At 37.3% G+C, this 25,787-nt stretch overlaps 1 protein-coding gene and 2 pseudogenes across 1 annotated transcript in view; all 3 read right to left on the bottom strand.

Moving 5' to 3' along the window:
• Positions 1-25,787, bottom strand: part of DNAH8 (dynein axonemal heavy chain 8) — a 243,812-nt gene that overhangs the window by 212,402 nt on the left and 5,623 nt on the right. Inside the window, exons 4-12 of the mRNA XM_087817239.1 lie at positions 25,261-25,345; positions 21,549-21,700; positions 20,625-20,814; positions 19,977-20,140; positions 15,324-15,500; positions 12,900-13,013; positions 8,297-8,404; positions 4,976-5,077; positions 782-928 (exon numbers count right to left, since the gene is read on the bottom strand). Of these exons, the coding sequence (XP_087673365.1) occupies positions 782-928; positions 4,976-5,077; positions 8,297-8,404; positions 12,900-13,013; positions 15,324-15,500; positions 19,977-20,140; positions 20,625-20,814; positions 21,549-21,700; positions 25,261-25,345 (1,239 nt within the window). The remainder of the gene's footprint in view (positions 1-781; positions 929-4,975; positions 5,078-8,296; positions 8,405-12,899; positions 13,014-15,323; positions 15,501-19,976; positions 20,141-20,624; positions 20,815-21,548; positions 21,701-25,260; positions 25,346-25,787) is intronic.
• LOC148093041 (dnaJ homolog subfamily C member 2 pseudogene) lies at positions 2,102-2,969 on the bottom strand (annotated as a pseudogene).
• Positions 3,005-3,886, bottom strand: LOC148093040 (dnaJ homolog subfamily C member 2 pseudogene; annotated as a pseudogene).

The following is a 25,787-nucleotide window of genomic DNA, read 5'->3' as shown; positions in this document are numbered from 1 at the left end:
GGAAAAAATATCCTTGGGTGAGGATAAAAAAGAGTGCTAATGTTGCTAAGTGTGTGAAAGAAACAATGATTACAGGCAACTGAAGAGGAAGAACTGCTGTGGATTTGGATAAACAGAAAGCAGTTAGCCAGTGGCAGCCATTTCAAAGGCAGTAATATATGAACAAGCAAAGGTGCTGCATGCTGACCTGAAAGGCACCCCTGGAATGATTGCTGAAAGTGATTCATTTAAGGCTAGTAGGGGGTAGTTCAATAAATTTGAGAGAAAAAAGTGTTTATTTACAGATTAAGCAGTATTTAGGCCCGGCTGGCGTGGCTCAGGGCTTGAGCATTGACCTATGAACTAGGAGGAGGCCCAGCTGGTGTGGCTCAGGGCTTGAGCACTGACCTATGAACTAGGAGGTCAGGTTCTATCCCCAGTCGGGGGCATGCAGGAGGCAGCTGATCAGTGGCTTTCTCTCATCATTGATGTTTCTCTCTCTCTCTCTCCCTCTCCCTTCTTTCCTCTCTCTGAAATCAATTTAAAAAACAAGCCAAACAAAAAAAGTACATTAGACATGTACAGTATATAAGAAAGGTTAAAACTGGGGATAATTTGGGGGCCTGGAACGGATTAATTCAATTTACACTATTTCTAATGGGAAAAAATGATTTGGTTTATTAACAAATAGCTTCTAGAACAACCCTCTGGAATGAACTAAGTTTGAGAACCGAGGTTCCACTCTATAAAATAACCAAAGAGGTGTGTTTGGGTGTGAATACTGTGACTGCACAGTGCTTACCTTCTCCAGTCTTTTGCAGAAAGCTTCAAATTTTCCAAATATATACATTTCTGAAACCTCGAAAGATTTTTCCCCTGAGGATTCTAAAATCTGTTTCCTTGTTTTGTGAAAAGATGCCTGATATTCCTTAAATAGAAAAATGCAATCCTATGAAAAAATTAAATGATGGGGGAGAAAAAGTGGTGAGACAATTCTACCCTCACACAGAGCTGATCACATAAGCCCCTCAATAAATGCTACTGCTGTTCACATTAAAAACTCAAGCTCTCTGCCTACATATTGAAAGGCCTATGAAATGCTGTTTTTTAATTTACATCAAATTTTCGTACTCTTCATTCTCTCTATTTTCCCTACATAAGATCCCTGCTCTCATGGAATATACCATCTAATTGGAATTACTCTGCAGTACTTCCTCTTCACCAATCAATTCCTTTACGGTGGACAATAACAATTATCTTGAATAACAACTCTCATTATTTCCTCCAAATCACCCACGCACATTTGGTCATGCCTGGAGTGCCCAGTTCGGGTGACCAGAGAGGCTGTGCCACTGGGCCATACAGGACACCTACTACAGAAGGTCCCTGATCATTTTTCACTTATTCAACAAAAGTTTATCAATGCCTACCATGTGTCGTGTGTGTCCTACTGTTGTGGCTGAGCCCTGACTGCTGCTTGCACATCAGCAGGACTTGCTCCAGCGGGGCTCTGGTGCCTGTTGAGTCCACTCGTAGAGTGTGTTGCCTGTGCAGATGGTTGTGTGGTGCTTCAGCATGGTTCTTGCAAAACTATCCATCATTTTAACCTGCTATTTTGTCATAAATTGGTTGTCCATATATTTATGGGTTTTATTTCTGGGTTCTCAATTTTTTTCCATTGGTCTGTGTGTCTGCTTTACTGCCAATACCGTACTGTTTTGATTACTATAGCTTTGCAGTATAGTTTAAAACCAGAGTGTGTGATACTTCTGGCTTTGTTCATTTTTTTCCTCAGAATTGCTTTGGCTATTTGGGGTATTTTGTGGTTCCATATATTTTGTGGGGTTTTTTGGTTCTATTTCTGTGAAAAATGCCATTGGGATATTAATATTTGCATTGAATCTGTAGATTGCTTTAAGTAATGTGGACATTTTAATAATGTTAATTCTTTCAATTCATAAGTATGAGATACCTTTCCATTTCTGTCTTCTTCAACTTCTTTCAATTATGTCTTATAGTTTTCATAGTAAAGATATTTCACTCCTTGGTAAAGTTTATTCCTAGGTATTTTATTCTTCAGTTTTATTTTTTAAATGCACACACAACTAAGATTGCCATTAAGTCATTTTGCGGCACTGATTGCATTAAGCACTTTCTCTTGAGCATCTTTCTTTGCTTTTATCGTCTCAACAAGTTGCGTATTGTTATTTCAGGTAGTGCTTTTTTTGTCTGTCAGGCACTGCTTCTGCTATTTCCCCCCCCTCATCTTTCAGGTGTATTTATTGGATGTGTTTTCAAAGCTTGTTCCAAAAGTGTCTAGTTTTCTGTTGTCCAAGAAATGAAATCTGTGCATGGATCTTCAAATTGTTCCGAAGGTGCTGTATTGTCAACTTGAGGCATTACTCTATGTAGTGTGTCATCTTTTTGATGAGGGTGAAATTTTGAAGATTCTTTTCTTTGGAAGAAGAATGTATGTTCATATAATTGGTGATAATTTTTTGTCCTGAATTTGTTCCAGCAAGGAAGAGGTTCACAGCTTTAATTAGTAATTGCAGATCAATCCTCTTCTGACCAATTTTTCCTGCCATTTCCACCTTCTCTGCATTTTTAGATGCTTGTCACATACAAGCCTTGTTTCCTCTTTCTCTTTTCTAATTTGCTCATTTATTTCTTCTGTTTTACCAGAGCAGCCATCCCTACTTCTTTTATAGAAAATATGGTGTTTAAGTCCTATAAGCTGGATAGTTTGCAAAGCTTTTTCACTTCATCATCATTTTAACCTGCTCCGTCTCATTATCAGACAAGTGATTCCAGGTCTTCCATGAATTTCAAAGTTCCTGCTGCCTTTCCCTTCTATTCCAGAGAGATGACTGACATATAAAATTATATTAGTTTCATGTGTACAATACAATGATTTGACATTGCCTTTCTCTTTTAATGGCTTTTTTCTGAATAACTTTGTCCTTCTTTGCCAATAATGCTCATTTAATTTCCTCCCCTCTCAGCTATCCAGGCACCTTCTCATTCAGCTTGTCTTTTTCTTTAGCTTCTCGCTTCTTCCATTTCCCTTCTGCATTTGCCTTCTTCCCGGCTCCTTTTTGACTTTGGCTTTGGGTTTGGCTTTTTCTTTGGATGCTGTTATCCTTGCCTTGCAGCTACGTGCATTATCAACTCCTTTTAGGTCCATTTCTTTTTTTCTTTGCGCCCTTGTTGCTCTCTTCAAAATTTCAATCTCTCTCTTCTCAATATGACTTTCGGCTTTTTTTTCTTCTTCATCTAAATAAAAAATTCTCTCCAAGAATAAAAATTATACCAGAAGGAATAAAATGTCTCTACATCTTCAAATAGTAAATTCATATCACCAAGTTTAGGAACTTTTTTTTTTTAGACTATCTGGAATTCCTGTCAAACACTTTGGGGAATGCTTCAAAGAAATTGCTTTTTCACTTTTAGAAGGAAGTGAGTTATCAAAAGTAAGATCTACACTGCTCAATGCTCCCATTTTCGCTGGATCAGACACTTCATAGCTTTAGTATTGCAGGTGTGGCAGCCATTTTCTCTTTTTATTGGTTTATCAGCTGTTTCTGGTGATGTTTTCAAACCATTGTTTTATAAGCTGCTTTGGTGTATCTCTGTAACTTTGTATCACACATGGCCAACTCCAAAAACCACTTATGATCCTGGTTCTTCCAGTGTTTGGAATCAGGTATTTTCAGCAATAGAAACTACCTAACTGTAATTCTTCATCTTTTGTTTCCCCTGACAACTCTTTCTCACCCTCCAGAATTCCAGTGGTCAGAGCACAGTAGTTCAAGTCCTTGGTAGAGGGCAGTGGGTATCTTTTCTGGCTCCACTTCCCAGGCCCAGTCTCGTGCCTTGACTCTACAAAGCCCAGGAACCAGCACATGCAGACAGCCAATTCTTGGTGTGGTCATTTCTTTCAGATTTAAAACAGCAGATCACTTTAATTTTCTCCAAACGTATCCACAGAATAGAAAAGGGGGAATACTTCCTTCCCCTCCTCCACCCCTACTCATTCTGACACTTCAGTGCAAAAACACTGACAAAGGACAGTCTGAGAAAGGAAAATTACAGACTGTCTCCCTCATGAATATCATTTTAAAAAGTCCTAAACAGAATTGTAGAAAACCGAATTTGAGTGTTTAAAAAGAGATTATTATTCCATGACCAAGGGGAGTTTATCCTATGGATATTAGATTGTTTCATTTTAGAAAGCCTAAGTATCTCATCCATCACATTAACAGACTGAAGAGGAAACTCTTATAAGCATCCTCATTCAAAACTTTAAAAGATAACTCCTTGTACTAAGACTAGGAATAAAATTAAAAATATATTTAAAATGTACAAAAGCATCAGGCTAAATGGGGAAATGCTAGAAACATTCTATTTCAAAAGAAGATCGAAATCAGATGCCAACTATCACCATGTCTTTTTAAGGATGTAGAGCAGTCCTAGCCAATGCAAAAAGGCAAGAAAATGAAATTAATGGGTTGGGATGAGAGGTGAGAGCCAGAGTACATGACATGGCACACAAGAGGTGTCTGACAAAGGCAGCCATGGAGAAGATGGGGATTAAATTACACCCTAAAAGGAGCACTGAATAGAAATGGAATTAGGTAATTTTAATGAAGTTCTTTTTATATTCTCAGGCTACTCTGTTCAATGTTTTATCAAAATTAACATGCTCAGCCTGACAGATCTCAGGGAGGAAAAGGGTGGGGAGGATGGGAAAAGATCAACCAGAAAATATATATGCATATATACACAGCCTATGGACATAAACAATATGTGGTAAAGGCCTAGGAGGGGCAGGGGCAGGGTGGAGGGAGAAAAGGGAGGGAAATGGGGGACATCTGTAATAGAGTCAATAATAAAAAATTTAAAAATTAACATGATTTGTGCAGGAACAAAGTAAACAAAATTGGACCAGATGGTGAAAGCTTTACTTTATGAAAATAAAAATACTTATACAAACTTGAATTTTCTTCAGTACTAGTGGTGTTTCCTGATCCCATACATGGTTAAGTCCTCCATCAGTAATATAGGCTTTAGATGCTGTCACCATTTGATTTGTTACCTAAAATAAATATTAGTCCAAAATAACTAGAGAGAAATAAATTTTTAATTTTTTTTTTAAAATCACAAGCTTAAAAATGATAAATAGTAAACTTATGGAATAAATTATTCACAGTATATAAGACACAGAGAAGTATATATTCCAGTCAAAAACAATACAACAACAAAGTCACGTTTACCTACATTTAAGTGAATGTAATTGGGGCCATGTATCAACTATATTTTCCACTTGTCTATTTCTCCTCTTATTAGGTGTTTTTTTTTCTTTTTAAATATATCTTTATTGATTTCAGAGAGAGGAAAGGAGAGGGAGAGAGACAGAAACACCAATGATGACAGAGTCATTGATCGAGGCCACAACCCGGGCATGTGCCCTGACCAGAAATTGAACTTCGATCGCCTGGATCCTAGGTCGACACTCAGCCGCTGAGCCATGCCCAGCTGGGCTCTCCTCTTATTAGGTCTTGATCAAGACTAAGTGTGACTTGATCAGACTATGTTACCATCCTTCAACATGCAAACCAAATATCAAGTTAACTACCTCTCAAACCCCCTATTTCACTATTAGTGAAAAAATATTTCACTAATTTTTTCAAAACAGTGAAAAAAATCAAGACAGGTACTTAGATGGTCCAGAAGTTAGATAAAGATGGCAGGCTTTCCCTGGCCAGTTTTGCTCAGTGGTAGAGTATCAGCCCGCCGTCTGAGGGGTCCCAGGTTCAATTCCGGCCAAGGACATGTACCTTGGTTGCAGGCTCTATCCCTGGCCCCAGTTGGAGCCCATGCAAGAGGCAACCAGTCGATGTATCTCTCTCATATCAATGTTTTTCTCTCTCTCTTCCACTCTCTCTGAAAAGCAATAGAAAAAATATCCTCTAGTAAGGATTCAAAAAACAAAGATGGCCCAGCCAAGCGTGGCTCAGTGGTGGAGCATCAGCCTAGGATCCAGGCGATCGGGGTTCAATTCCCGGTCAGGGTACATGCCTGGGTTGTGGGCTCGATCCCCAGTTGGGGGTGTGCAGGAGGCAGCTGATCAATAACTCTCTCATCATTGATGTTTCTATCTCCCTCTCCTTTCCTCTCTCTGAAATCAATAACGATATATATATTTTTTAATTAAATTAAATTAAAATTTTAAAAAAAGATGGCAGCCTGACACACAGAAATTTTGGAGAATTCCTAAAATGTGGGAAGCACATGGGATCAAATATATAGAAGGAAAAAAAAGACTAGAGAAAACCAGAACCCAAATCTGGAGAAGGTTATTGTGAAGGTGAACCAATTATGGGAAATTTTCAAGATGGGAGACGATGTGAAGCGACCTTCAGTTGTAACCCTGCACACTGCATTTGGAACAACTGGTACAGCAGGCAAAGGGACATATGCTGAAAGGACAAAGCCATAAGTGTGAACAACAGTCTTGGAGAGGTGTGGCTGCTCCCCAGGTGGCTCCTACACACCAGGAGGACATCTCAGAGAAAATGCTATTCACACTGCCCTCCCAAAGTAAGTCACACCCCTCCCCTGCAAGAGACAGAACAGGGAGTCAAATTAGGAATCTCAAATCCAAAGATGGCCAGACAACCAAGAACCACCAAGCCCTTTGTTGAGGGGCAGTGCACTCAACAAAGCTAGGAAATGCAGAAGAGATACATGTACAATCTTTTAAAATATCTTTTATTAACAAATTAATTCATGAGAAAGAAATGAGAGGATTTTACATCATGAGAACAACTAGAGAACTCGAAAACTGAAATTTTTATTGCCAATTTTTTTTAAATCTATTGATGGGCTGAGAAGCAATTAGGACATAAATTAATAACACGAGTGAGCTGAAAGGTCAAAAGGCAAAGATGGACCAAAAAAATAAAATAGTTAAGAGAAATAGAAGTTAGATTCAGAGGGCAAGAATAAACTGCACAGGTGGGCAAGGAATGATCAAAGGCAAAAGGGGTAATTTCCCAGGAAAAAGAGGGACAAAAGTCTTCGCACTGATACCATCCAGCAACTATAGAACGAGATAAATGTAAAAAGAACCAATGTAAATAAATGTAAAAATTATCAATTTGACATTGATAAATGTCAATTTTCTCATCAACAATACTGTATAGTAGACAACAATATCTTCAAAGTCCCAGGAGAAAATTACACTGAACTTAGAATTCCAGTCAAACTAATATTTCAGTGGTAGGACAAAATGAAGGTATTTTCAGACATGCAGGAACTCTGGAGGTTGCCCATACACGGACCCTCTCTGAAAAAACCACCTGAGGATTTTTTTCAGCAAAAGAAATAATGAATTGCCCTGGCTGGGTCACTCAGTTGGTTAGAACGTTGTCCCAATACACCTAGGCTGCAGGTTCAATGCCCGGTTAGGGCACATACAAGAAGCAACCAATTAATGCATAAATAAGCGGAACAACAAATTGATGTTTCCCTCTCTCTCTCCCTCCTCCTTTCTCTCTCTCTCTAAAAAATCAATAAATTTTTTAAAAATAATGAATCCACAATAGAGGAAAATGTGGAAATCAGAAAATGTGGAAATCAGAGGTGATCAAAGAAACTCTACTTAAATTTTAGTCTGAATACTTGTTGATTCATAATGTTGAAAAATTATTAACAATAATATGGAACTAGAGATCTCAATGTGGGACATAAATAGCAGGAAGGAGGGAGACAAGTCACCGGGAAGAATCCTAAGGTTCTTGCCTTGGTGAGGACATAGATAATGATTAAATCTATCCTTTGATTTTTTAAGTTGAAATGTGAATGTTAGTTATATTCTGCTTGAATCATTTTCAAAGAAATTCTATTCATATGTTTCTTGGATGATTTTTCAAATTATTTAAAATAATTAACCATAAGACATTACATGAGAGATTTTACACAAACTGCAGTGCTGGGGAGGTAGCTAAAGAAACCTTGCTAATAGTGGACACAAATCTTAACTCTTGAGCAAAACTATTTGGAATGGATAAAGTCACCAGCTACATTTAAACAAAAAGCCTGGATGCTTATCTCTGACAAGGAGAAAAGTACTCCTTCAATTAAGCACAACTAACTCCAGTCAACACCTTTCTTTTCTTGTCCACTGGAAGTATTAAAATCCAGAATTCTGAGAAGCACCCAAACTTCCCATTTCCCTTTTCTGGGTCAGGGGGAGAGCACTATTAACTTTTTCACAGAGGGGCATGTGTGATGTCTTCTCTTCAAAGCTTACCTTGATAAACAACGAGGTCATTCTTTCTGAGGTATTATAATACCTTGACACACTGTGAATCATTCTAATGGCATTAATCAAATTTTGTATTCCATGTGCCATGGAAACCTAAAATTGAAGTACATCAAGTGAATTCCATCATATATTTATAGGTTTAATGACCAATATCCTATAATATTCAAAACTCTAAAATACATAATATAACATTTTAATCTTAAAGGTGAATTTTACTAAATGCAACGCGGTATCCTAGATTGGAACCTGGAACAGAAAGAGGACATTGGTTTTGACCAATGTGCCAAGGGAATTCAAGATGTTAACAGGAGAAACTGAGTGAAGAGAATTTGGTGTTATTGTTGCTTAAAAGTTTATTTAAAAATAAAATTTAAGCCCTGGCCAATGTGGCTCAGTGGTTAGAGTGCTGGTACGAGCACCAAAGGGTCGAGGGTTCGATTCCTGGTCAAGGGCATGTACCTGGGTTGCGGGTTCATTCCGGAGCCTGGTAGGTGTGTGTGGGGGAGGCAACCAACTGATGAGTCTCTCTCACATCGATGTTTCTCTCTCTCCCTGCCCCCACGCCCCCGCGCTCTCTCCTTTCTGCTCTGTTTAAAAACAATGTAAAAATATCCTCAGGTGATGATTGAAAAAATAAAATAAAATAAAATTTTAGAAGTGAACATGATATTAAGGATTAATAGTTCAAGCTGTTCTTTTTAAAGGTGAACAAACTAATATCTTGAGGGGTAACGTGACTTACTTAGGTCAGAAAGCTAGTTAAAAACAGAGATTAAACCAGAACTCGTTTCCATGTACTCAATTCAATTCACCTTTCAATAAACATACTAAGTGCCACTAGGTTCTGAGAATACTGCATGAAATTCAAACATAAGGAACCTATTCTGAAGGAGGTCATGGCAAAGTAGAAGAGAGGTAAAACAAGTTAAACAAGCAGAACAGCACAGAGCAGAGCAGAACAAGTGCAAACAGGGAACAATCGCTAATGTATACTGAATACTTACTATGTGCCAGACACTAGGAGAGCTTCATCTAGTAATTTATGCTGAAAATGACCGCTTAAGATAGGTTTTATTTCATCACAGCTAAGACATCAGTGATTGCAAGACTGTACTGTCCCATTACTTTACACGACACTGAGAAAGGAAAAAGTGTCCAAGATGGGGCATCTCACTTCCACATTAAACTAAACCACCAGATGGCTACACCCCCCCGTAAAGGTAAGAATGAAATAAAGGAGCCACAGAGAAAAAGATAGGAACAAACCTTACATGTCCCAATCCCACTCCCTGAAGGAGGGAGGGAAACTAAATTCCCCTGAGAATCTGTACACAAGCTGGTACTCATTCACTGCTGTCTGAATTCACACCAATGGTACAAAACACAAAACACTACCCCTCAGGGAGACAATAATCTAAGGTGGTGTCAAGTCACATCCACAATAATTCATAAGACTCAATGACTATAAGATATGCTCTGAATACAGATGTTAAAATATAAAAAAAGTTTTAGAAATATAAAATATTATTATTCCCATTTTATACATGAGAAAATAGAGAGGAAGTCAAGTACCTTATTCAAGGTTCCAAGGCTATAACATAACCATAGTTCTATGCCTGAGATTTTGGAGACCTGCTTTTCACTGTGATGTAAATCACCAAGGATAAGGGCAACGGTGCTCCTGCCCTCAAGAAGCATATCTTTTCATTGTTAGGACAACATAAATAGACAAAAGATTCTTAAAATGGCAATGGAATTACTAAAATCAAGAAGAACAACTACTAATTCATGTATATATGTCCTAGGTATGAGGTGTAACAATGACATAATTAAATCAATTGTATGTGGTTTATGAAAATTGACATTATTTCATAGTTAATCTTGTATGTCAGAATTCATATTATATGCTATCTGTAGATCAAAAAAGATTCTAATAAAAAATGTACCCAGAAGGAGTCCCTGCCACTCTCAACAAGGCAAGTCTACAAAGTACCCCTAACTCCAACGAAGAAGGCTCAGGGATAGCATCAAATGGGCCCATCAGGAAAATGCCCTTCATCTAAATTTTAAATGTCATTATTTATAATACTAGCTGCTTGAGTGCACAGTACTTACCAATTTCTATACAGTGCTCAGGCATTTTATATGTAAAATATGTAACAGTAAATATTCCTAAACTGCAACACCAGGATGATAAAATAAAACATTAAACATAAAATTCATAAAAGTTTTCAATGAGAAACGGAAGCATGAGTCCTCTCCACTTTAACAGAAATTGCTGGTTGCTTATTAAGAATAAAGAAAATGACAAGAAAATAATTTTTGAAACTACAAAAATAGTGGGTGTATGAGGGAAAGGAATGATATGAGTCGATACTATTAGCACTGCTCTAATTTCAAAAGAAAATGTTTGAAACATTCCGGTACCAGAGAATGTAAAAAGCTCAATAACAATAAAATAATAGTAATAACAGTAATAATGTACATTCTTGACTAGAACAATTGAACAAAGTTTTATAAATTACCGGAATAAGAGGAAGGCAGAACTAAAAGATTTGAAAATCGTGTGAATTTAAGCAAGTCTTTTGAACCAAGAAGTTGAAATCAGTATACCTTAAAATTTAGAGGTCTTGATAACAATAAAAACCATTGTATCTTTTTTCCAAGTTTACTTTATATAACGAAAAGCTTTAAATATATAGAAAGAGGAAGAGAATAGTCTAATGATCATCTATTCCCATCACCAGATTTGGCAAATGTAAACATTCTGCTGTATTCGCTTCATCTATGATTTTTTACATCAAGAGCCACTTGTAGGTAGTCCTTCCAGAACAGGCACTGCGTATATGTGTATTTAATATTTGTTTCTTCAGCTCTTGTAACCCCAAATCCTTGTGACATGTGATAATCCTAATTTTTCTTAGACACAAATTTGAATTGCACATGTTAAAAGCTGAGGAACTGAGTCAGTGAGGTAGAGTGAGCCAAGCAACAGTCATATTTCTCTATCACCATATAATCTGGGGTTTTTTACTCATGGTCATATACCCAGAAACACCTAAGATGTTCTTATGTGAAACAGATTTTCAAAAGGTTCCCAACAGAAGTCCAGTTGCTGGTACTATGGGTAGAAGTGAACAGAGAGTGAAGTTTAATAAAATCATACTTTTTCTTTATAAACAACAAGCTGTAAATAAATTAAAGTCCATCATCTCTTTATGGAATCAATTAAGACTACTTCTGAGAAGGCTTCCTATCCTCTTTCATGGTGCTTCCTGATAGATGATGGATTCCCACATGGCAGTTAAGAATTGCACCTGCTCAGAGCTCTCAAGCCCCCTTTCCCTCCCCACCCACATTAAATTCTTTGTCTACCAATACCTTCTTGGGATGGGTACAAACTGTCCTTACACATCCCTCTTCTCCAAATCTAAATTGATATGGGACAAAGACTCTTCCCCTGTCCCTGCCTCTAGGATGAAACCAGCATTTACCCTACCCCCAAAAAAGGCTGGTTAACCAGCCAGATGGCCAATGGTGCTATGTGTGTGGAAGATTTGACTAGCTCTTCAAAAATCAGAATGGAGAATGCTGAATATGTATATCAGACACTAATATAAACTATTTTGAGAGCATTTTAATTTAGAGAATATTTTGAAGAGGCAGCAAAATGAAATGGGGAAAAAATACAGCCTATAATGCCAAAGAGTGCTGGATTTAAATTCATTCCCATCACTTATACTTGTCTTTAAAATGAGGACTGATGTGAATATAGAATGAAAATATATGGAAACGCCTACAATGCCTATAATGAAAGGCCAGAGTTCTCAAGACTGTGGACATCTTTAAAACTACAACTGCCATAAGTTCTCAATACTGGTCTCCTTGATTTCCCCTCTATCTAAAGGATAGAGAGTTCGCTTTAGTTTTGGTATTTCATATAAAACATTATGAATTACCAGATAATTTATGAATCAAAAACTAATATAAATTTTAGAAAAGTAAAAGCAAACGGGAGTACTAATAAGTCCTTTTTTTTAAAATATATCTTTATTGATTTCAGAGAGAGGAAAGGAGAGGGAGAGAGATAGAAACATTAATGACGAGTCATTGATTGGCTGCCTCCTGCATGCCCCCACCTGGGGATCGAACCCGCAACCCGGGCATGTGCCCTGACTGGGAATCGAACCCTAGGTTGACGCTCAACTGCTGAGCCACACCCGGCTGGGCCTAATATGTCCTTTAAAGGAACTCTAGAGAAATATTGCAAGAAAAGTAGGTTAGATACTAGAAGATGGGCCCTGTCCCACATCACTGTCTAGCTTGAGTGATGCTGGTAAAGTCACTATGTCATCACGACTTTAGATCTAATCTCTAAACTGGGAGGAAGCCTCAAAGGCGGCCCCAGTGATGCTCATTCTCACGGTACTTGCACTCTTCTATAAACCCCTCTCCAGAGTGCGCACTGGCCCTCCTGACTTGCTTCCTAATACAGAATACAACAGAGATGACGGAATGTCACTTGTGAAATAACGAGTATATCTGTCTTAATTCACAAATGAGGTCAGACTTTTAAAAGCATACTTACTAGGTCATAGTTATAGAGAGGTTGACATACTTTTTCTAGAGTGTACAAATATCTGACATTATCTTTTGATTCATTTGCTGTATCTGTGATTCTTGCATCCAAATCACGCCAATTCTAAGAAAAAAAAGTATGAGAATTCTATGACACATCCAAATATATAACTGTGCTAAAGTTTAACCAAGAAATTCAAGCTCTCTTCTTTAATCATGTATATACTAAAGGAGTAGATACTTAAATGTGATTGATGTAAGTTTTTGTCATATTATTTAAGACTTAAAGTTATAAACACCTTAAATGATGTACTAAAACTGAAGATTTATTCCACCGGTAATTACTGGATCTGCTTCTATTTAGAGTGACTTTTGTAGGTTCGTTATTTACATTATTCTGGGTATTCAAGTATCAGTCAAACTATGAAAACAGAATATTACTCCAGGAAAATATTCCTTATCAGCAAAGCGAAATTTTCATATCCACCAAGAATGCCCAGAGATTCTCAGGGACCATGGTGGGCTGCCTCACTCAACATATGTAATAACTGATTAATAGTGATAATAATAAAGAACTCCTAGAACCAGCAAAAAATAATTTCTGAATTTTTTAAATGGGGGAAAGATAAAATAGCCAGTTCACAAGAGAGGAAATGCAAATACCCAGCCAATAAACTTTAAAAGATGACCAACTTCACTATTGATAAGGAAAAGTCAAATAAAAGCCATTTTCCACATCAGACTGGAGAAAAAAATGTAACTGATAATAAGTATTGACAAAGGTAGAGTATACACCCTAGGGAAATACTTGCATGTATGCATATATACGTTTTAACTGCAGCAATGTTTGTGAACACATAGAAAAGGAACAATTTTCCTCAAAAAATTAAACACAGAGTTAGCATCTGACCCAGAAATTCTACTACTACTTCATATGTCCATGCAAAAACTTGTACAAGAACGTTCATAGCAGCATTGCTCACAATAGCAAAAAAGTGGAAACCACCCAAATGTCCATAAACTGATAAAATGAGATATCATCTACAATGGAATATTATTCAGCTGTAAAAAGGAATGAAGTGCTGACACATGCTACAACATGGATAAACTTTGGAAACATTATGCTAAGTGAAAGAAGCAGTAAAAATGATCCCATTTATATGAAATGTCCAAAACAGGCCAATAGAGATAAAAAGTAGACTGGTAGTTACTTAGCCCTGGGGTGGAGGGAGGGAGACAGGTGGAGATGGGAGGTGGTAGCTTAAGTGTACAGGGTCCCTTTTCAGGGTGATGAAGATGTTCTAAAACTGCTCATGGTGATGGCTGCACAACTCTGTGAATATACTAAAAACCAATGAATTACACATTTTAAATGTGAGAAATAAATAGTATGTGAATTATATGTCAAGACTGTTGGGGGGGGAAAGAGAAAAGAATCTGTCTATAAACAGGAAAATAATTAGACAAAACCTGGTATATTAAATTATGGAAAACTACATGGCTCGATCCAACAGATATAACTCTAAGACATGCTATTGGGGGGAATAGGAGTTGAAGAAAAACACACTATGACACTATAAGAAAATAGAAACACAAAACTATGTCATTTCATATGTATGTAGTGTGCTAATATACAAATATCACAGAAGGTGTATTTTTTTAAAAACAACAACAACTAGCCCGGCCGGGCGTGGCTCAGCGGTTGAGCATAGACCTAGGATCCAGATCGAGGTTCGATTCCCGGTCAGGGCACATGCCCGGGTTGCGGGCTCGATCCCCAATGACTCTCTCATCATTGGTGTTTCTATCTCTCCCTCTGCTGCCCTCTCTCTGAAATCAATAAAGATATATAAAAAAATTTTTAAAAAAAACCTAAAAAACTGGTTGTCTCTATGTACTTATTCCGGAACAGTTGTGAGGTGGAAGGGTGTGTCATTAAGAGAGACTTGTTTTAACTCAGACATAGACAACAGTACGGTGGCTATCAGAGGTGCAGGGGAGGAAGAGTAGAGAAAAAGAAAAGGGACTGGAAAGAACTAAGCCAAACTGTCAGTAAAGATGACCTCTAGGGAAAAAGGTAAGATAGTCGGAATGAGATGATGAGAGGACATTTTTCCTTTTGACTCTCTATACAGTTCTTTACCTCAAGGAGCCTGTTGATTTACAATTTCAAAAACAATTTAAAAATCAATGGCAATCATCCCACAGTAGTATTGTCAAAATTGGTGTGCAAAATATTGAGGACTAAATCTTCATTTCTATACTTCCTTTTCCTCTTTGGAAGTAACTGTAGCATATGAGAAACCCTTACTCAAAGTTTAATACTTTTACATATATGATTTCCATATATGATGCAGAGAAGCAGTTCAACAAGGGTAATTTTCCAGTTGGTTGTTCTGAAGTACACCAAACTTTAAAATTCAAGGCCTTTTACCTTTAATAGTTTGGAGTGTGCAACATTAAGCACATTTATGACAGCCTTACAACTTTGCCCTTTAATCTGTTCAATGATATAATTGAATTTGGCTGACATGCGTTTCCAGTGTTCCAGTTCAGTGAGTGGGCCTGAGTCATCAGCTTCTTTCCTCATCTGCTCACTCTCAATAAGTACCTGCAATCAAAAAAATTCACAGAATATAGAAATGTTACTTTCTTGTAAAAGCTCATTACTTTCATCTTTTCAAAGGAAGCAAAAAGTATGAATGACATTCAACATTGAGGAATGTTTAAAACTGTTAGCAAACTAAGAATAGATGGGAAGTTCTTTAACATGATAAACAGTACCTAGCTACCAAAAATCTATAGCAAACAGACTTAAAGGTGAAATTTTAGAAAATATCACTTTAAAACCAAGGACAAGACAACTTTGCCACTATCATCACCCACCTCCATTCAACCTGGTAATGGAGATTCCAAAAGAAGATAAGTAAACAAAAGAATTCCAATAATAATTGGAAATGAAAAAACAAAGATGGAATAACTACAGCTAATACGGTTGACCACATTCTAAAAATTCAAGAATATCTAAAGACAAACTTTTATAGTTAATAAAAGTGAGGTTGCTAGATGTATACATAAATATCGGTAGCATTTCAGTAGCATTTCTTTATAAACCATATAACATTCTAAAAATGTAAATATAAAAATATAGCATTTGCTATAACAAATAATAACAATGATAAGATACTGAGAGATTAACAAAAGATGGGTAAGATATTTTTGGGGAAAATTAGAAAACTTACTTCCAGCACACAAAAGACCTAAATAAATGGAGAGATATACCATGTTCATGGATGGAAAAATTCAATAATATAAAGATGGCACTTTTCTCTAAATTAATATATACATTCAATGAACTTTCAACCAAAATCTCAAAAGGGTCTTTGATGATACTTACAAACTAATTTGAAAGAACAATTAACCAGAAATAATCAGTGCAATTTTGAAGGAAAATACAGAAAGGGACTTGCCATACCAAATGTTGGTTTAGTAAAAAGCTACAGAAATAAAAGCAGCATGATATTAAGTACAAAAACAAATAAGTAAACCAGTGGAATAAAAAAGGGGTCCCAGCCCTGGCTGGTATGGCTCAGTGGCTAGAGCACTGGCCCATGCTCCAAAGGATCTCTGGTTCAATCCCCGGCCCGGGTGAGGCAGGTGTGGGGGGCAACCAATCAATGTGTCTCTCTCAAATCAATGTTTCTCTCTCTCTTTCTCTACCCTCTCCCTCTCTCTCTCCCCCGCTTCCACTCTCTCCAAAAAACAATGGAAAAAAAAAATCCGAGGATGAGGATTTAAATTAAAATTTACTTGTACCAACATGAATGAAAGAGAATTCCTTATTGGTATTATAGCATTTATGTAAAGATTTTAAACACAAATACACAGTATATGTATAATTTATTTCTATCTATAATATAAAGCTTATAAATTTGTAAATGCAATAAAAGTGTAAACCTTTTGAGAAACGGTTGGAATCAATAACATCAGGATACTGGTTATACAAAGGGAGAGAGAAGAAAGGGTAAGACTTTAGTGAAAATAAAGATCTGAAGCAAATATGGAAAACAGAATCTGTTTAATGTCAGTTACAGAGGTGTTTTTAATGTTTATAACTTTTTTATATTTATTTTTGTTTAAAGTATTAATGTTTATAACTTTTCATAACTTAAACTATGATGGAATTTTTAAGGCTACATGAGATAAAATACATAGTTGATTTTTATAACCTATGAAAGTTCTATTTTGAATCCATAAAATCTTTCAATTTTAACCATGGTTTATGGAACTCTTCCTAATTACAAGCTTCTCTACCTCCTCAAATAGAGGATACTAGATATAATTTAAGCTTTTTAAAATGGCTGAACATCTATATAATTTGAACAACTGAATTAAAGAATGAAAATGGACCTTAAAATTAACTTTTAAATTTTAAATAAAATGACCCTTTTGATGTTTAATTCCTGTTACATTATTCATAGATGATAATCCAGCTAGGAATTCAGCACATTCTATTTCCATCTCTTGCCCTATAACCATCACTCTCTCTGGTCTTACTTCTGCCCTCTAGGACCATTTGGTACAAGTTTAATCTCACATTAAATTCCATCAAACAGTTGAAAATACCCTGTCACTCCTACACCCCCTTTTTTCCCAAGCCCAACGTCTCCATGTACGTTCCTTAAATAACACTGTTCATATCCTTGGCCTATTTTTCTCTGAATTGCCCATTTATTAATGACTTATAGGTCTTTATATATTATGGATACTTATTATTTCCTCCCAGAAAGTCATTTAACTTTGTTTATGGTGGTTTTTGCCATATGGATGTTAATAATTTTTTTTTAACGTAGCCAAATCTATCACTTTTTTCTTTAATGGCTTCTGGGTTTTGTACCTTGTTTAAGAAGATATTACTATAGAGATCCAAGATGGCAGCAGACTGAGTGGAAGCTACACTGAAACTCTCCTGGGACCAACCTGGATTTACAACTAAAACGTAGAAAAACCATTCTGAAAACCAACTGAAGACTAGCTGGAAAGCACCCTCATAACCAAGGAGGAAAAGTGGAGACCGCATAGAGACCGGTTGGAAGTGCGGACGTGACAGGGCTGGCTGGACTCCCAAAGGCAGGATCTGAAGGTCCGGAGGGATAGCTCAGCTGTGGGGGGTTCCACTGAGGACTCTGGGGCCTAAACCCCAGGCTGGGCTTCCCAGCCAAGAGCACAAGAACTGAGAAAGGTGCCCACATAACATCTGACTGTGAAAATCAGTTGGGTTTCTGTCTGCCAGGGAGAGGCAGCTAGAACCGCAGGCACCCTCTTAAAGAGCCAATACACAATGTTTCATGTGCAGCCACTCACCTTGGGCTCCAGCAAAGGGAGGGCAGAGTGGACTGGAGCTGTGTGAAGAGAGTCTGCCGTTATGGGCTCTGGAGAGTGAGATCGGGGACACCCATCTGGATTCCTGTGCTGAGTCATTCCCCTAGACTGTGAAGGACATCTTTCTTGGGCGGCAAATTTTTGGCTTTTGCCTGAGCGGGGAAGCAATTGCCCCACCCTGCTGGAAAGCCTCTCCCCCTGCCCAGAGATGTTTCTAAAACCTGGGGCTTATTAAGAGAACCAGATTAATCAGTCTGCAGGCAGAGGCAGACCTCAGGGTGCTTTGAGTCTTTTGAGATCAGGGTGCTTTTGAGATCAGGGTGCCTGATCTGCTTCGGGACCCAGGCCGTAGAAAAGAAGACTTGGTGTGCATCTCAGTCCTGTCCAAATGCACCCAGCCCCAACAGAGGGGACCTCAAGCCGTGGGTTGTTGATAGCTCCAAACAGGTTACTCAAGGCCAGTCACAAACTGCGTTTGTCAGTGGCCAGTACCAAAGACCCTCCAAAAAGACTGAGAGTCCTAGCAGATCTACCTAACACTTAAAAACAAACCCAAGTAGGCAGCCAAAATGGGGAGACATAAAAACAAGCCCCAAATGAAAGAACAAGAGAATTCTGCAGAAGAAGAGCTAGTTGAAATGGCGATAAGCAATGTATCAGATATAGAATTCAGAATATTGATTGTAAGGATGCTCAACAGCATGAAAAAAGATATGGAAACTATGAAAAATGACCAGTCAGAAATGAAGAAAGACATAGCAGAAATAGAGAATACACTGGAAGTAATAAACAGCAGATTAGAGAAAGCTGAGGATCAGATCAGCAAATTAGAAGACAGGGTAGAAAAAAATCACTCAATCAGAGACCTGAAAACAAAAAAACAAAAAACAGGAGGACAGTCTAAAAGAACTGTGGGACAGCATGAAACGTAACAATATTCGCATCATAGGAATGCCAGAGGAGGTCAAAAGTAAGCAGGGGTTAGAGAACCTGTTTGATGAAATGGCAGAAAACATCCCTAACCTGGTGAAGGAAAAAGTCACACAAGTTTAGGAGGCACAGAGAGCTCCAAGCAAGAAGAATCCAAAGAGGCCCATACCCAGACACATCATAATTAAAATGCCAAGAATTCAAGAAAGAGGGGGAATCTTAAAAGAAGCTGGAGAAAATCAGTAATGTTTATTAGTTGGCAACTCTCAGAATGTTGACATATACCCCATTCCTAACACTGCTTTTGTTAGTGCCAGAGAAAATTTACATGTCCAGAGTAGTACTGGTATGAATGAGCCTAGTTTGGAGCTCTTTGTCAACACAGACAATTCCATTGATCAACCAAGAGGTATTTATTTAGTGCCTAACACTGTAGCTATAATCTCTTCATTGTGTTCTTTTCCTCTTTCTCTTCTGAAGAGCAGAAACAATATGTAAAGTATTAGAGATAAATGTAGGCTACTCCTGATTCTTCATTATTTCATTCTCAATCCATATTGTTATAGTTTCTTCCTTAATGTGAGAATTATCCTAAAATTTGTTTTAAGTGGTTCATCAAGAATAATAAATTTTGCACTGGAGTGAAGAATAGGCTGAGTTTCATAACAGAATCTGGAAGACTCCTCTTCCCTTTGCTTTTAGGGATAAACTGCAGTGACTAGAACACAGGTGTCACTGCGACTCATACCTGATGAAATTACCTGAGTTAGCTCACCTGTTCAATCTGTTTGTACCATATCATCAGCACGTCCTCTAACTGACGAACAGTTTCTGAATTGCTAGCTGCAGCTGTCACTTCTTCAAAGGTATGCAGTTTGGAAAAATCAAAGTTGTCTATCTTCTTTAACTTAACTGTTCCCTCAATACTTATTCTAGCACCTAAAAGGAAAAAAATATTGAGGTGTTTTATGTCAATGTGTTAAATATCACTGTGTGGTTTCAGGCTGTAATAACTAAAATGTTAGAGATCTAATACTTTATAGAAACATAATATAATTATAATTGATCATTAGACTGTGACCTGATGGTTTGTTAATAAAATTGTACTTTTACAATACGAAATAATATATGTTTATAATAAGGTATATATTTTTAAATATGGTGAAATTTTTCACAAATAATATAGCAAGAGAATCCTCCTGCTACTATGGAAAACAAAAAATGAAAACTTATCTTACTTCTGCAAAGATCCCCGAAAAGAGATGTCCTAATGACTTGATATTTTACCTCTAGGTCTGATAATTACTTTAACATCTCCTTTTGAAATGGAAATTTTTTTCCCTAATGCTTATTTTTAATAACATATCTTATAGTTAATTTTCTCATTTTTAGTATTTTATTAAACATGAAACTTTATACTTACCATCTAAAAATGAAAGGTATCTGTTGATAGTTTCAGTGAAAATGTGTTTTTCCGATTCTCCCTGCTTGGACTGGTTTAAAGCACCCCAATTATTTGTTGCAAGAATAGCTGGTAGAAATATCTTTGCCAGCATATTCCTAATCCCAACTAGGAGTCCGGCGGAGGCATCCAGAACAGTGAATAACACTTCCTGAAAGGCAGTGTTCAAATGTTCTTTTATATGCTCATCCCATTAAGGAACTGAAAATCACAACATTACAGTAAGCATAGACAACACATTTTATAAACTATTGGGAAAACTTAAGTGGTCATGAATATTAGAGTTCTAAAATCAATAAATTCCTATTCTGCCCCCATTTTAACCATTTACATGCTTGTTCATCAAGTAAACACTTTCCCTGGTGCTTTAATTTTCACAGAAGGAAGGAGATACGGCCTGGAGCCTATGTAGTGAGAGGGAAATGAAACTGGGCCTCCTGCATAAAGAAAGTTCTCAGTTGAAAGTTGCCCGGTCTCTGAAAAGGGGATCAGAAATACTGTGTCAGTCCAGGGAAAGAGCAATGAAACTGGCCTTGTGCCCAGAATTTTGCATGAAAAAACATTGGTCAAATAAAGGGTACAAACTCTGTTTTGAGTAAGTTTTGGGGATCTACCGTGCAGCATGGTGATTATAGCTAGCAATACCATATTATATACTTGAAAGCTGCTAACAGAGTAGATTTTAAATATCATCACCAAGAAAGAAGGAGTAATCACGTGAGGTGTTGGAGGTGTTGGTAATGCTACAGTGGTGATCATTTCTCAATATAAAGTGCATTAAATCAACTCATTGTACACCTTCAACTTACACAACCTTATATGTCAATTTTATCTCAATAAAGCTGGAAAAATGTTTATCTATCTGAAAACAAAATGTAAACATACCTCATGAATATTTTTAACATTTATAGCAATGTTACTGTGACAGCGAACAAAAAATACACACAGTCCTTTCAGTTTCTCCGGGGCCGCATTGTCTACATACAGTCTCATCATTTTTGACCCTTTAGTTGCTCCAGCAATAATTCGGCCACATTCTGAAAACAGAAGTCAAGAATTTAGTACATGATCACATAACTGATAAAATGTGATAAATTACTCTGCATCTTACACTGTCACTTCTTGCTTTACTTTATTGTAAGAAGTTTTTGATATGGTTGTGGAATAAATTGTTTTTTGTCTACAAAAAGATGACAATATTGGAATTCTTAAATTGGGGCCTCCTCTGGTTCCTTTCCCTGAGCTCTGCACATCTGTTCCTTTTGGCCAGGCCTCAGGCAGAGCTTCCCCACAAACTGGTCTCCTATCCTACCCCCATGTTTTGCCTACCTAATTCCAATTTATCTTTCAGACCTTGGCTGAAAGGCCATGTCTCTAGGAAGCCTCACTGACTCCCCTGAGAAGATCCAGTCGCCTATTAAATATACTCATAGCACCCTATTTATATTTAAGTCTTCCTTGAACTAATTCCAATGAAAACTAATCATTTAATTACAAATCTTTCTTTAATTTAAAGAACTATTGTTTTAAGTTTATTTTTTATTGTTGACATTATTAAAGATATCTCCTATTTTCCCTCTACTTCCCCCCTCCACCCAGCCCCTTCCCCACCCCAGGCCTTCACCACACTATTGTCTGCGTCCATGGGCTGTGCATATAAATTCTTTTGTTAATCTCTTCCCATACCCCCCTCCCCTCCTTTCTGAGATCTATCAGTCTGTTCCATGCATCCATGTTTCTATACCTGTTTTGTTCGTCGGTTTATTTTGTTCATTAGATTCCACATATAAGTGAGATCATGTGATATTTGTCTTTCTCTGACTGGCTTATAAAAAACTATTAACAATATAATTGTTAGATGTCTGGTTGTAATATTAATATGCAAAAATCAATAGTTTTTCTATTTACAATAGCCAATTTAAAATATAATAAATAAAAATTTTAATTCCCCATCACAAAACCACAGAAATGTTTTGTATGCCCTGCCTGCCTTCCTTTGGGTTTGGGAGATTCCTCCCATTCTGTGATTCTGGAGACACCAGTCTCTGCTGCAGTGGTGGGCGCCTGAAAACTAGGCTAATTAGACACTCTGCAAGAATGAAAATCTTGAATAGAGACACACAAAGATAGAAGGGGATTTGAGAGATGTCAACCTAGTGATGAATCCTAAAATAACTGCCCTAAAATCCATGGAAATGCTCAATTCCTGCCCTTTCCAAGGCCTGGTGGCTCAACTAATTCTAAAATTTGTGAACTAACCAAACATTTTTTTTCCTACATAAGCCAGAGTCTATTTCTGTTCCTTGCAGCCAAAGAACCCTGGTACAATGTAAGAGCTTAAATGCTCATTCAAGATTGGCAAGAGGCTCTACCCCAAATATCCTCCTTCCTCTTTTCCTTTGATAACCTGACTTTGTCCCATTAAGCAATGTGTACATTCCCTGGAAAACAGCTGCTTTCCCAGCCTCCCTAGACCCTAGGTAGCCATGTGACACAGTTCTGGCCAGTAAGACAACTTCAGCTTTCCTGATAAAGGGGAGAGGTGTGTGTGATTAGCGAGGCCCTTTACCACAAGTGCCTTGAACCTGGATGTGATGCCTAGAGCTTTATGGGGCAAACCTAAACACAAAACCAACATGTGAAGAATGACAGGATAAAAGGAATCTGTTTTCAGATGGCACTACTCAGCATCTGAACCACTGCTAGGTACTGCCTATCTTGTTATGAGAAAAAAACAGACCCCCTATTTGTTTAAGACACTGTTAGGATTTCTCTGACTTACAGTTGAACATACTCCTGGCTGGCAGATCCATAATAGGGGAATGATTTCTAAAAATCACAATGCAACTGTACTATGGAATACTGTACATTTTTTAAACATAGACAATGTTGAGTCCAAAAGGCATGTTGAGAATAAAATATATAATCAGATTTTTAAATGATAAGCATTTATATGTTAGTATGTGCATATAAGAAAGACAGGTAGAGAAATATTTACCAAACTGATAAATGTATTACTTTCAAGATAGCAAAAATAGTAATTAAACATAGATCTATCCTTTCTTCTGACAATTTCCCTCCTAAGAATTCTTCCCAAAAAGTCTTCCTAATCCACACAGAATTAGCTTCAATGGTTTTCATTGAGACATTGTTTAAAGGAACAAAAAGTTATAAACAACCTAAATTCTATTAATAGGAGATAAGTTTTGAAAATAATAGCTACATTAGCCTCAGAGAGAGAGAAAAGGAGAGTGTGTGTGTCCATCAACGAGTCAACAAGGCTTATTTCAAGTAAGTAAGAATGTGGGTGATTTTTATTTTTATTCTAATGGTAGATATTTTCTTATCTTTCTATAATTTTCAGCTATTGTTTTAATTTTTGATGAGTTATGAAAATATGGACCACACAATAATGCCCCAGAATAGGAACTGTGAGGGACAGAAAATCCACAGAGCAGACCTAGTCGCTACGTAAGACTTTATTTTGTTGGGGAAGAAAGACATATATATTTAACAATTAGATGAAATTAGAAGAACATAATCAGGTGCTGTGTTTTACAGTGCAGACTTTAAATGAGACAGGAGTCTGGAGAACAGGGATGGGTGTGGTCTGCAACATTCTGGAAGGCTCTGTAGAAGAGAGTGCATCAGGTCATCTGGAGCAGGGGCAGGACTTGGCTAGGTGGAAAGAAGGAAGGCATTCTGAGACTCAGGAGGATGGAGAAAAGCACACAGGAATGACTCTGGTATGAAGAGAAAACACTGAAGGGACTGGCTTACAAGGAGCAGAAGACTCATGTCTGGAAGAAAAGGAAATCAGACCAAACAGGTACTGTGGGTCCAGGTTACTGTGGGCGTTAGCAGATAAATGAGGGGTTGGACCCAATCCCATAACTAGAAGCACAAGAAAAGATTTACTTGGCAGGAATAAGTAGTGTGAACTTCAGAGGGGGAATCTGGTAACAGAGATACTGGTTTTCAATCTGGAATACTAGGGCAGGCATGAAGCATGGGTCTGGCTGCAAGGCAGCAGGGGAGCAAAGCAAGAAAAGACCAATGGGAGGGACACACTGAAGGTAAAATCCAGTGTTTAGAGAGTAAGGAGTCTAAGACCTAAGGGATGGCTCTTGCACCTAGTTATTAAGACAAAGGTTTAACAACTTGGTAAACTGTTAATTATTTTAGGAATAATGTGAACAGTAGGGGAAGCCAGATATTCCAACTGGTAGCTGCAGCAGACAGATGTGACCAAGGACCACAGGGGGTGGCTGCTGAGCTCTCTGGTGGTTTTGTAACTATTGCCTATCATCTGAAAACGTGTATAAAATGGCTCCACCTGTTTCAGGGAAAATCCAATTAAATTCTAGTGAAAATTTGTATTCCCCAGGAGAGGTCAATGATTTCTATAAGAATGTTTTCTCCTTAAATCATTATAGTAATACCTGAAATATATATTTGGGTTGAAAATGTATTTTTTTAAAGATGTTAGCTTCTGATAAATTTTCTTTATAAATACAAGATTTCCCATGTATAAGAGATGCACTTTTAACATTTATTAACTACTAGCCAGCACATTACCCTGGGAAAACATTCTTACCAACGCCAGGAGCATCTCCTTCCTGGTACAAGAATTTCAATGTCTTACAACCATCTTTCATAAAAAAATAAGGAAGTGGATCCAGCTGTGAAATAAAAGAAAAAAAGATGATTAATAAAATGACTAGGGGACTACAATAAAATAAACCAAGTCCTGTGCTAGGCATTTTACATACTTTAATCTTCATCATTTTATAGATTTAAAAAAATGAGGCTCAAACAGTTTATTCAAGATACACAGTGACAGGCACAGCACAGGCAGGGTTAGAATCTGAACTAACTTAACTCCAAAATTACTGTGGAATATAGGGTGAGTTCTATTTGTGAACCTACATTAATAAGCTACATATATAAGGGGGTAGCCACTTACCTGATCCTCCTTCTAGAATCTTATAGAAGTAAATTGGTGAGTCCACCTGGAGGTAAATATAAGTATTGTTAAGGGAAACTATTCTTAAAAGCTGGCTCGGAGACCTTGTAGGATGAGGCCTGCGGCTTTCAGCTGTGGGAGCAGCCGCTAAGACAGCC

Source organism: Miniopterus natalensis, chromosome 5 (assembly GCF_054644295.1).
Source record: "Miniopterus natalensis isolate mMinNat1 chromosome 5, mMinNat1.hap1, whole genome shotgun sequence".
Lineage (NCBI taxonomy): Eukaryota > Metazoa > Chordata > Mammalia > Chiroptera > Miniopteridae > Miniopterus > Miniopterus natalensis.
Note: the sequence above shows the minus strand (reverse complement) of the source record. Positions and strands in the feature narration are given on the sequence as shown.